Raw genomic sequence first — 12,581 nt, 5'->3', positions numbered from 1 at the left:
TTCCAAAGCAGTTCCCAAACCTACTCCCCAGGCTGCCTTCCCTGCCAGCAAGCCCCAAGAGGATGGCAACCAGGGTTCTGGAGAACTCCAGCCTGGAGGGAGCAGGTTTAAACCTCTTGCTGCCAACACAGGGCCTGTTTTCTTTTCTCTTTCCTCTCTTCCCTGCCATTCCAAATCCACTCAGCTCCTTTTTCAGGGATGCATCCAGCTGCAAAACATTCCCCCAGGCTTGTTGGCAGAGCAGGGAAGGACTCAGATTCAGACAAACCACAAAACCACAGCTGAAAATAGTTGAGGGCTGGGAAGAATTTGGAGCCGGGGAAAATACCAAATATGTTTTCCCAAACCCTTACCCAGTCCTGGATGGCTGTTTCTAATGTCTGCTGGGGCCAGGAGAAGGGCTGGTAGCTCAGGGCAAAGTGGCTGAAGGCAATAGCTGAGTCCTGGCACCATGGCAAGGAGCGAATGAGGCGGTGAGATGGTGCATGAACCTGCAGCCAAAGGATTTAGGGGGAGAGCTGAGGTGTTGCCAGTCACTTTGTGCTTTATTTCTCAACATAACAAGGCAGAAGGTGAATTCTCAGGCAGCATGAATTATTAGTGCATTAAACTCATCCACAGAGTGCAAGCAGACACAATCCAGGACTTACTGGCCAAACCCAGCAAGAGAAGCTCCTGGGATGGAGTTGGGGTGCTGTGGCATCCCCTGCCATGGCACAAGGATAGGTCCAGCCCCAAACCACCTCCCAACACTCCAGAGTCCCCATGAGAGCTCACCAGGACCCCCTTTAGCTGCATAAAGCAGAGGCGATACTTTCTGCCACTCTCCTCCCAGCCCTGGCTCACCCATCATTTCCCCACCATCAACTCTCCAAAAAAATTACAAATTGACCCCAAAAGGCCAAAAATCAAGGCCTAAAGGTCAAAATCCAAGCCCAAAAAGCAAAAACATAACATAACCCTAAGTGCAAAAACCAAGCCTTAAAGGCCAAAATCAAGCCCTAAAGGCAAAAATCCATAGTTAAAGGCAAAAATCAAGCTCTAAAGGTCAAAATTCAACCCTGAAGGCACACTGAAGCCAGGGAGGGGGGAAGGCACAGGGCAAGGCTCTGCCTGCTGGCCCTGCTCACAGCTTGGAGATCTTGTGCAGGGGGGCATCGGGGGGAAGCCCCTCCAGCCAATCCACCAGGATCCTGTTCAGCGCCGCTGGCCTGGGGAAATGATAGCACAGAGGTGGCAGAAGGGTAGCACAGGAGTGGGGAGGGAAGGAGTGGCCCCAGGGAGGCCAGCTCCCATGAAGTAAAGATAAGCATAGGCTGTGGTACCTCTCCATCTGTGTCCAGTGGCCGCACTCCTCCAGGTGCTCCCGGCGCAGCTGCGGGATCTTCAGAGGGATGTAGAAGAGGGGAAAAGGGGGGATGCTCCTTATTTTGGCAAGAGCAAACCCCTCTTGGAAAAGCATAGAATCATTCAGGTTGGAAAAGACCTCGAAGCTCCTTGAGTCCACCCACAGACCTCACAGTGCTGAGCCCACCCATGTCCCTCAGCACCTCAGCTACACGGCACCACCAGCTCCCTGGGCAGCCGGGCACAGGGGCTGACAACCCTCTCAGGAAACAAGTTCCTCCTCAGTACCAACCTAAACCTCACCTGGGGCAACTTGAGGCTGATTGCTCCTGTCTTGTCACCTCACTACAATCCTCTTTCAGATAGTTGCAGAGAGTGATGATGTCTCCCCTGAGGCTCCTGTTGTCCAGGCTGAACACCCCCAGGGCCCTCAGCCCCTCCCCAGCACACTTGTGCTCCAGCCCCTTCCCCAGCTCCGCTGCCCGGCTCTGGACACGCTGCGGCCCCTCAGTGTCCCTCTGGCAGTGAGGGGCCCAACACTGAACACAGCACTCGAGCTGCGGCCTCACCAGGGCCCAGCACAGGGGACGGCCACTGCCCTGGGCCTGCTGCCACACCACTGCTGATACAAGCCAGGGTGCCACTGGCCTTCTTGCCCACCTGGGCACGCTGCTGCCTCATCTTTAGCTGCTGTTGGCCAAATTCCCTCAGGGCCTGTCCTCTGGGCAGCTTTCCAGCTGCTCCACCCCAGCACAAATACCCCCCTCTCCCCCGCCATATCAGCCTGTTCCCTTTATCAAGTGATGTCTCCAGTTCTGGGTCAAGTCCAGCCCATCCTGGCATGATGCACCTGCCCTGGTGCTCTTCCGTGGTGAGACCTTGGAGAAGCAGAATGGGTTCAGTGCACACCAGTTCTGGCTTACCCACTCCTCCATGCCCTTGCTCATGTTGGGATGCAGCACCACATCCTTTCCAGCTGTGACCATCAGTGCTGGCATCATGATCTATACGGGACACATGTGACAAGGTGAGGACGGTGCTGGGTTTGCAAGTGCTCCCCCAGCAACAAGAGCAGCCCTCACCTTCCTGTCCTTGGCAGAGAGGGCCCAGTGCCAGTTGGGTCGCATGTTGCGGTACCAGTTCAGAGGGCCACTGGGAGAGAGAGTGAATGGGCTGGAGACATTGGGCCTCAACTCCTGCCAACGTTGTGTCAGAGACCATCCCACAGCCCACAAAAAAAGCCTCCCCCACAGCAGCTTTCTGCCTTCTTGGGGTGATAAAACAAGGCTCTAGTGGGTTTGAGGGTCCCTCTTCTATAGGGGGTTCCTCACCACCCACCTGGACTCCTGCCCCTACCTGAAGCCAGACTTCTCAAAGCGTTGGATGTAGTATTGCAGCGCGGGGCCATGCAGGATCTGGCTGGCTGGGGGGTTTTCTGGCAAGCCCACCAGCAGCCCCCCTGCAAGAAGCAGCACAGTACTATCCAGCATGGCATCCCCACCCTCAGTCTCCCCTTCCACGGCATTCCCAGCTTCTCCCCTTACCTCGTTCCTGGACCCCGTGGAATTTGGGTACAATGGGCAGTCGATCCTGCAGAGAGAGGGGACACGGGCAGGGACCAGCAATGTGCCTGGGGAGGTTCCCAGCGGACACGCAGACTTGAGGGGCTGAGCCCTTCTTTGCTGGGAGCTGACATGGAGCATGGCTGCATCCTGAGGGATGCAGGAACCCACTGTGCAGCCCTGAGACATGGAGCTGGAAGCTGACACTGAGCATGGCTGCACCCTGAGGGATCCAGGAACCAACCACACAGCCCTCCTGAGACACAGAGCTGGGACCCAACAGGAGCAGGGATGCAGGAACTGACCGTGCAGCCCAGGGCTGCAGAGCTGGGACCCTGCCAGTAGGCAGCAAAAGGATGGCAGATGGGCTGCAGCTTGTCTGAGGGTCACTGCAAAGCCATCCCTGAAGCTTTTGGTCCCTGGCAGAGGTTAGGTGGAAGGGACCTGAGGCTGTGAAGGCCCCTGCTCCCACCCCTCAGCCCCATCCCTACCTCCTGGCGCGTGGAGCGGATCATGATCTTCAGGGCCCGGCTGATGTCCTTCTCTAACTCTGCTTCTGCAACGCCCTACACGGGACAGAAGGAAGCAGTGGGGGTCATGCCAACCCTCCCCAGGAACCCACCCCACCCCCTATTCCAACCCCCCCGGGGGCACGAGTGGAGGTTGGGGATGGTCCAATATGGAAACAAAGTCTGGGAGGGGGACCACAAGCCTGAGGAGACAGCGAGACCCCCACGGTGCCTTGTGGCTCAAGAGCTGGGGACCCCAAAATGGGCACAGCCCCATACTCAGTGAGGGGGTTAAAAGAGATTATCAAAATTGAAGTCTTGGACTCACTGGCTCCTGGAAATAGAACTGGTAGTCAAAGGCAGGGTAACTTTTCATCTTCTCCACAATGTCCACAGTGGGGTCAGCGGGCCGGTAAGGGGTGTTCAGCGAGGCCACGGCCCTGGGGCAACACAGTCAGCATCATACTCCAATGTGGGGGGTCCCAGGGGGCGCTCCTGAGAGCTGAGGCTGCTCTGCAGGGCCCAATATCCCTGGGAGAGCCCCTGGGTGGGTGTCTGGGGGAGGGACAGCACTCACCTCACCCTCTCAGGGTAGAAGAGAGCCATGTTCCATACCACAGCACCGCCCCAGTCGTGGCCCACCAGCACTGCCTGCGGGATACCCTGTGGGGAGGGAGTAAAACAGCACAGAACACAAACATTCCCATTTTCCTTCCCTTCTTAAAACAGCTTATTTACCCTTTTTTTTTTTGGTGTGTTTTATACCTTCTTCACTCTTTTTTGGTGGCTTTTTCCTCCTCTTTTCATGAGTGTTTTTGTTATAGTGGCTTTTTTCCAGTCTTTTTTTTGATGTTTTTTCCCCCTGCTTCACCCCTTTTCCTCCCCTTTCTGTTTTTTTTTTCCTTTCCCCCTTTTTTATATTTTTTCCTGTGGATTTGTTTTCCTGGTTTTTTCTGTTTCTTTTTCTTTTTTTTGTGGATTTTCCCCCCTTTTTTTCCCCATTTCCCCGTTTTTATCTTCCTACCCCTTTGGTGGTTTTTTCTCCTCTTTTTGGAATATTTTTTTCCTTTTTCCCTCTTTTTGTAGTTTTTTTCCCATTTCTCTCCATTTGTGGGTTCCCTTTTCTCCCTCTTTTTTTTTTTTTACTCCCTTTTTTTCCCTCCCCCACCACTTTTCGTGTTTTTTCCTTTTTTGTGGGCTTTCCTATTTTCCCTTCCTTTCTTGTGGGTTTATTTCACCCCCCTCTCCCTTTTCTGTTTGTTTTTCCTCTTTTTTAGTCCTTTGTATGAGTTGGTGTTTTTTTTCCCTTTTTCTCCTCATAAGGGACAAGCCTTACCTGATTCCCCAAAGCAATTTGCTCTGATTTAATTAAACATTTCAAGTACCCGGGCCCTCCAGAGAAAAAAGGTGGTTGATATAATCCACTGAAAACACGTCTGGAGGCTGCTCATCCCCTGGGATCACCCAGATGGGTCCTCCCCCCTCCTCCACCCCATCACTGCCATTGCACTGGAACAACTCCCAGGATAAATCCCTCCCCAACCCCCTCCACCCCCTTTCCATCTCTATTCCATTTTTCTGACCCCTCTGGGCACTTATAAAGAAATCAAATTAAAACCCTCGATCCTGACAATGTACCAGCTGGTTCATAATGAGCTGTAATTAAAATTCCCTCCTGGCAAACAATGCTCAGGACAGCTCTGCTGTCTGATGCTGTGAAGCCCAACGTCTGAGGCTCCCCCCTGAGGGGAGAAGGTTTTGGGGAGATGGTGTCTCAGCCTCTCCCAACTCTGATGTAGGGCTGAGCACATCTGCCCCGGTGCTGGCGGGTTTCACCCCACGGTTCCTGACTGCCATAGTGATGGCTCCTGGACCACTGCATCTTCTATATCCCAGAACAACACATGAAGCATCATTTTATCTTCCCCCAAATCCCACAGGTTGTCACAGGGAAGGTAAAAGAAGTTCCAAAGGAGCAGGATAGATCTCGATAGTAGCAGAGGAGGAGGGAAAGACAAAGTCCCATCCATACGGGATGCCATAAACTCACGTCATGGAATCGTACAACCATCTTGGTTGGAAAAGACCTCCAAGATCATCAAGCCCAACCCCTCCCCTCACCCTGCCAAGCCCACTAGCCCATGTCCCTCAGCACCTCAGCTACACGGCTTTGCAATAGCTCCAGGGATGGGGACTCCACCAGCTCCCTGGGCAGCCTGGGACAGGGGCTGACAATGCTCTCAGGGAACAAGTTCTTCCTCAGCTCCAATCTAAACCTCCCCTGACACAATTTCAGGACGTTTCCTCTTATTCTGTCATTCATTACTGGGGAGAAGAGATTGATCTCCACCTCTCTACAGCCTCCTGTCAGACTTGCTGAGAACCCCAAACCCAAGTGGATGAGATGTCAAGATGACACCAGACTCAAGCTGTGCCAAGAGGCAGATTTCATCCCTGGCCACCCTAGTCATTTGGGAGCTGCTATGTTTGAGGTTTAAAAGGGATAGGGGGAGATGCACCCAGTACTCTTCATGAGTATCTTACTGCCCTACAGAATCCCCAACTGGTGGGGGTTGGCAGGGCCCTGCAGAGCTCATCCAGCCCAAGCCCCTGCTCAAGCAGGTTCCCCTCCATCAGGGGGCACAGGAACGTGTCCAGGCTGGTTTGGAAACCTCCCGAGAAGGAGCCTCCACACCCTCCCTGGGCAGCCTGGGCCAGGGCTCCCTCACCTCAACACTGAACACGTTTCTCCTCCTGTGCCACTGGCACTTACTGGGTTCCAGCTTGTGTCCGCTACCCTTTGTCCTGGCACTGGCCACCACACAACAAAAACTGGCCCCATCCTCTCTACACCCACCCTTTAGGGATTTATCAGCATTGATGAGCCCCCCCTCAACCTTCTCCAGACTGAACAGCCCCAGGTCCTGCAGCCTTTCCTCCTCACACAGCTGTTCCAGTCCCCTCAGCATCTTGGTAGCCCTGCACTGGCCTCTCTCCAGCAGTTTTCTGTCTTTCTTGAGCTGGGGAGCCCAGAACTGGACACAGGACTCCAGATGAGGCCTCACCAGGGCAGAGGAGAGGGAGAACCTCCCTCCACCTGCTGCCCACACTCCCTTCATGCCCTCCAGGATGCCACTGGCCTTCTTGCCCATGAAGGCACATTGCTGCTCATGTTTATTTGCTGCCCACCATCACTCCCAGGTCCCTCTCTGCAGAGCTGCTCCACCAGGTCACCCCCAGCCTGTCCTGGTGCAGGGAGTTGTTCCTCCCCAGGTGCAGGACTCTGCACTTGCCCTTGGTGAACCTCAGGAGGTTCCTCTCTGCCTCACCGTCAAGACTCTCTCAACCCCAAACTGGTGCCACTTGCCCATCTCTATGTCCTCAGCAAGGACATAAAGTCCAGGAGAAGGTGACACAGATCTGGAGACCCTCCCATGATGGGTTCTTCCAATGAGCACTGTGTTGTACAAACGTCTCCACCTCTAATTTCACAACCACAGGGATCACCAAGACGGGGTTCATGTTACCCCAAGGGTTTTGGGCCAAGGTCACCAGGAACCTCAGATGTCCCATCATGGGACAACGTCACCAGGGTTGTCCCTGCATGGGAAGGAAGAGGCACAAGGCAGCTGGGGGATCACATGTCCAAACCTTGCCAAGAGGCTGAGACCCATCACAGGGGGTTGCTCACCAGTTTGTCCAGGAAAACTGCCAGGTCCTGGTGAAGGGAGGAGAGGAGGGGTCAGATCCTGCTCAGGACCATGCCTTAACAGCCCAGAGCACCCTCCACACTGCACTCCTCCTGCCCACATCCGCACCCTGCAGCTCCTTACCTTGCATATCTGTTCCTGGGAATACTCTTTTATGTCTGCACAAAAGATATAATCACCATCATTTTAACATTCCTGTGTTTCTAAGGATGTATCCTGCATCCACCTGAGTTGTTGGGGCTGCAGGAGGAGCAGGACAGTTTCCACCCCCGAGGAGAAGACAACATTACTCACTTCCTCTTGGCTTTTGGCCTTGGGGTTGGCAGCTCCAGCCCCATAAGCCTCTGTCCCCCCACCTATGCCCCCCAAAATCCTGCTCACCTGGTGGGGCTGTGGACTCCCCGTAGCCCTTCATCTCCAGAGCGATCACCCTGAAGCCAGCATCAGCCAAAGCTGGGATCTAGAAGGGAAAGGAGCCACCTCCAAAGCATGTAGAGATCCCTCCCAGACCTTCCACTCTCTGCCAGCACCAGCACCTATTTCACATCTGCCCACCCCAGCATGGCCAGAGATGTCCCCTGGAGGGCAGACATGGGCTGGCAAGGCTGGAGAACACTCCTGGGCTGTCCCCTCTGTCCCTCAAGGCTGAAGGCAGGGTGGTGGGACAGCCCCAGGAGCTGTGGCCATGCATCCCTTCCAGTATCCCACCACCAACTCCTATAGTCCACCTTCCTCCCCGCCCCCTCCATCACCTGGTAGCGCCAGGAGAGCCAGGACTCAGGGAAGCCGTGGCAGAGGATGACAACAGGGCCGTGCCCCATTTCAACAAAGTGCAGCTGGACACCAGGCTGGAAGAGACAGAGAGGCCTCACCAGCTGCAGGTGGCACTGCCTCACCCCCCAACCCTTCTTCCACCACTAGTCATCAGGCGTGGGAGCCCACCCTCCCTTCCAGTCCCACATCCCACAGACTCACGAGCAAGCTTTAACCCCTGGGGTGGATGGAAAAGATCCTAATGATGGGGCAAATCATTGCACAGGGCTCCACAACCTCCCCATCCCAAACTTTGCCAAGCCCAGAAACACCTTGTCACTGAGATAGTCCCCTCCACCCTACCCGGATGGACACGTAGCCATGGGTCACGTCAGATGGATCACACGCTGTTGGCAGTGGCTCATCTTGGGAGAGAAGCTGTGGTGAGGACACGAGGTGAGCACCTGAGAGAGACCAGACCTCCACACGACAGCCCCACCTCCACACTGCTGGTGGGATGTCACAGTTTTTGTTGGAAAAGACTTTTAAGCTCCTCAAGTCCAACCTCTTCCCTCACAGTGCCAAGCCCGCCACTAACCCATGTCCCTCAGCACCTCATCTACGTGTCTTTGCAATAGCTCCAGGGATGGGGACTCCACCACCTCCCTGGGCAGCCTGGGACAGGGGCTGACAACCCTCTCAAGGAAAAAGCTCTTCCCCAGGTCCAATCTAAACCTGCCCTGGGGCAACTTGAGGCCATTTCCTCTTGTCCTGTCACTGATTACTGGGAGAAGAGACTGACCCTCACCTCACTACAGCCTCCTGTCAAAGGGTTGCAGAAAGTGATCTTGTCTCCCCTCAGCCCCCTCTTCTCTAGGCTGAACTTCTTCAGTTCCACATGTGTGAGATGGACACAGCTTAGCAGGTCCAAGGTTACTGGAGAGTGGGCAGAGTTTGCAGGAAATCACACCCCCCATCCCCTTCATTTCCAAAGCCACCTGCAAGTCTTGCCCCAGCACTGCACCACAGCAAGCCCCAAAAGTCCAAGTCCATCCATCAAGTGCACATTGGATGGGGCTTGGAGCAACCTGGTGTTGTGGGAGGTGTCCCTGCCCATTGTGGAAGGTAGAACTAGATGAGATTTAAGGTTCCTTCCAACACAAACTATTCAAATGTTCCCTCCCATGGATCCCCAGGAGAGCAGAGAAGAAACTATCTCCACATGCCTGGACACCCGAGAGCTCCTCCAGCTCCTTCAGGACGGTTTCAGTGTCCCTGACGAGGATGGTGGCCATGCCCATCTCCCGGGCCGGCTTCAGGTTCTCCCCAATGTCATCCAGGAGGATGACCTGAAGATACACCAGTGAGAGCTGTGCTCAGCACCCCAGTGATGTGAGGTCACTGGGCTCTGCGTGCTTGGAGGGGGTCTCCTCCATGCTCTGTTTTTGGGGTGATGGTGGTACCTCCTGTGGCTTTGCCTGCAGCACATCCAGGGCATGGGTGTACATCTCCAGATGGGGCTTCTGCACCCCGACCCGGCAGGACTCAATCACCAGGTCAAAGTGGCGGCGCAGCAGCGTCATCAGCGTGGCCGTGAAGAGCCGCCCTGTGCTGTCGTCCACCCAGTTGTTGGTGAGGACACAGGTCTTAAATCCTTGGGAAAGGCAGAGCAAGGAGACCCAGTTTCTCCACCCCAGCTCTCTGCAGAGCCTTTGATTTTGCCTCTCCTCCACAGCCTTATTTCATAGAATCACAGAATCATTTCAGCTGGAAAAGACCTTTCAGATCCTCAAGTCCAACCCCTCCCCTCACCCTGCCAAGCCCATCACTAACCCATGTCCCTCAGCACCTCAGCTACACAGCTTTGCAATAGCTCCAGGGATGGGGACTCCACCAGCTCCCTGGGCAGCCTGGGACAGAGGCTGACAGCCCTCTAAGGGAAAAAGCCCTTCCTAATCTCCAATCTAAACCTGCCCTGGGGCACAACCTCACGCTTTTTCCTCTTGTCCTGTCATTCATTACTGGGGAGAAGAGACAGACACCCCCTCCCACCACAACCTCCTGTCAAGGTAGTTGCAGAGAGTGATGATGTCTCCCCTGAGGCTCCTGTTGTCCAGGCTGAACACCCCCAGGGCCCTCAGCCCCTCCCCAGCACACTTGTGCTCCAGCCCCTTCCCCAGCTCCGCTGCCCGGCTCTGGACACGCTGCGGCCCCTCAGTGTCCCTCTGGCAGTGAGGGGCCCAACACTGAACACAGCACTCGAGCTGCGGCCTCACCAGGGCCCAGCACAGGTTCTAGAACCTTCTCATCCTAAATTTGCCAGGCTTTGTCCAGACCAGGGTACTCCAGTAGGAGATCAAAGGATGCTCATAGGCAGATTTTGCCCAATTTTGACTCCCAGGAAAGCAAGGCTTGACCCTCCCAACACAAGAAAGGCATGAACTGGATCTCAGACACACTGAGATGCTGAGGACTGACCCAATGGACTGGTCATGGTTCAGACAGAAGGCCCCAGCATTCTGCCCATTGCTGCCTGAGCGAGAACATCTGCTGGACGAGGTAGCAGAGCTCGGAACAGCTCATAAGATATACTGAGGGAGTGCTCTGATGATGATGACAGACAGAGCAGGGATCCCTATGGTGGAACTAAACAGGACCTGATGGTGGGACTGAGTAGGGACCCTGTAATGGGACCAAGCAGCGCCTGATGGTGGGACTGATAGTGGACACAGTCCCTTGTAGTGGATGGACCAGGACCGCCATGGTGGAACTAGCCAGAGATCTGCTCCAAAGCAGAGCAACACTCTTCCCTCAGCAGCCTTTGCCCCAAAGCCCCCAGCACGCACCGTTCCTCCGCAGCACCCTTGCTGCCCGCAGAAGGGGGGCATTGACTGTCCCCTCGGCTGCCATCTCCTCGAAGGCTCTGGCGATGGTGAAGGTGGGTGGCAGTGTGATGCCCGAGGCGGAGGCGTGCTGCCTGCAGCCCTCTTCCACCTCCGAAAAGAGCTGGAAAACACCTCCACTCTCATTCCATTGCCCCTCTCCAAATTAAATACAGCCCATCCTGGAGCCTGTGCCCCTTGGCTCCTTCCCCAGCCCCAGGTGACACTCCATGGGTAGTACCCGAGGGCTCACCTGGGACAGGGTGATCTGTCCCCTCATCACTTTGGCATAAGGACTGTTGGAGCCACCAGCGAACATGACCTTCTGTAAGAAATTCCTGTCAGGCAAAGGAGGAGAGGTCAGATGCGGAGGGGGACACTAGTTCTGGGGGTGAGCTATGAGGAGGAGGATGCCAGGGATACACAGCTCCATCCTCCATCATTCCCCAGCACTGGAGCATCACTTCATTCCAGGGCTGGGAGATCACTGCCCATTTATTTCTTCTCAGTGGCAGCTCAATTACTTCGCCCTGCAGATAGATGAGCAGCGAGTTTTGCCAGGAAGAAGACAAAAACCCGATCAAAATGCAAAAAGCAAGGTATTTTGTGAGCTGTAGCTCAGGGAAAACTAATTTCCCCCTATCACAAGATCAGAAAAGGCCTTCTCCGCTGACAATAAAACATGATTACAGCCACTGGCTTTAGGACAAAGTTCTAAATAAAACGCGGAGCTCAGTTAAAAATCAAACAGCTTTACCTGTTCCAGCAGGATCGCTGTCAGGGTTTTGGGTTTTTTTTTTTAACTCTAAAGCGAAGCAAAAAATATGACTGATGGCCTGATAATCTGAGAATTTATTGTTCCAGCTGCTCCACGTCCTCCAGCGTTTTGGCTGGTTAATTTTTCTCTGGGACACCCACGCGCTCGCAGGGCAATCCTGACGTGTTGGGGGAGGCAAACAGACAGAACCTGGCAATGGGTTGGTTATGGCCCAAGAGGCTCTGTGGGACATGCCTGGGAAGGTCCAACGCTTCAGGTTTCATCAGCTCATGGATTGAGTTGCGTCAGGTCTCAGCGCTGGGGCAAGGATGGGCTTGATTAATCACCGTAATTAATTGTGAGTTGCTCTTAGTGCTTCTGCCAGGATCCCCTATGGTAATCATCCTCTCTTTAGGGATTATTTTTAACTGCTGGCCTGTGCTAAACACCCACAAGAGACACCTTCCTTTCCCCCAAATCTCCCTCCAGCAGGTGCCCCGCATCCAGGACAGGATCCCCCTCAGCCTGCACCCCACTTATACACAGGGACCCCAACTTGCACCCCACGTAGAAGTAGAGGGTCCCCAGCCTGCATCCCACATATACCAAACATCCCACAGGACTTGTACCCCACGCCCAGGCCGAGGGCCCCCAACTTGCTCCCCAAACTCAGTCCTGTCCTTCTTCTGACGGGGGGAAGACCCCAATCGCGCACAAGCCGCGCGGGCGGCGGCCGCACGCACAGTATATTGTTGCCTCGTCAATTCGTTTCTCCGGTCAAGCGGCGACTCGCTGAGGAGCGGGCGGGCGAGTGCCGCCGGGCCGGGTCGGGCCGAGCCGAGCCGTACCTGGGCAGACCGCAGTCCCGCTCGCAGGAGCCCAGGAAGTGCTGCAGGCCGGGCCTGAAGAGCACGCCGCCGAGGTCGAACAACACGGCCCACCGCGCCATGGCAGCCGCCCCCGTCCCCGAGCCCGAATCTGCGGTTCCGCCGCCAACACCGCAAAAGCGCCTCCGGGGCTCTGCGGCCGCGGCATCGCCCCGCCCCTGCCCCGGCGCCGCG

At 55.3% G+C, this 12,581-nt stretch overlaps 1 protein-coding gene across 1 annotated transcript; it reads right to left on the bottom strand.

The window, feature by feature from the left end:
- Window positions 1–537: 537 nt before the first annotated feature.
- EPHX2 (epoxide hydrolase 2) lies at window positions 538–12,541 on the bottom strand. The gene is made up of 19 exons (XM_061989818.1): window positions 12,369–12,541; window positions 11,017–11,101; window positions 10,728–10,887; window positions 9,345–9,535; window positions 9,108–9,230; window positions 8,245–8,319; window positions 7,881–7,976; window positions 7,510–7,588; window positions 7,252–7,286; window positions 7,110–7,136; window positions 3,996–4,081; window positions 3,747–3,858; window positions 3,401–3,475; window positions 2,892–2,937; window positions 2,704–2,806; window positions 2,430–2,499; window positions 2,271–2,351; window positions 1,326–1,384; window positions 538–1,211 (listed from the first exon to the last, which is right to left on the bottom strand). The coding sequence occupies exons 1-19, from the start codon at window positions 12,467–12,469 to the stop codon at window positions 1,127–1,129; spliced, it is 1,689 nt and encodes a 562-aa protein (XP_061845802.1). The 5' UTR covers window positions 12,470–12,541; the 3' UTR covers window positions 538–1,126.
- Between the last annotated feature and the right edge of the window lie 40 nt (window positions 12,542–12,581).

This window comes from Colius striatus, chromosome 2, assembly GCF_028858725.1.
Source record: "Colius striatus isolate bColStr4 chromosome 2, bColStr4.1.hap1, whole genome shotgun sequence".
In the NCBI taxonomy this organism is placed as follows: domain Eukaryota; kingdom Metazoa; phylum Chordata; class Aves; order Coliiformes; family Coliidae; genus Colius; species Colius striatus.
This window is presented reverse-complemented; position numbering and strand designations above follow the sequence as displayed.

Excerpts from the sequence above, each read along its gene's own strand:
- EPHX2 (XM_061989818.1), bottom strand. The coding sequence starts at position 12,469 with ATGGCGCGGTGGGCCGTGTTGTTCGACCTCGGCGGCGTGCTCTTCAGG. Across the intron at positions 7,977-8,244 it reads ATGGCTACGTGTCCATCCGG|CCTGGTGTCCAGCTGCACTT; the intron begins GTAGGGTGGAGG and ends TGTCTCTTCCAG. Across the intron at positions 7,287-7,509 it reads GGAGTCCACAGCCCCACCAG|ACATAAAAGAGTATTCCCAG; the intron begins GTGAGCAGGATT and ends TCTTTTGTGCAG.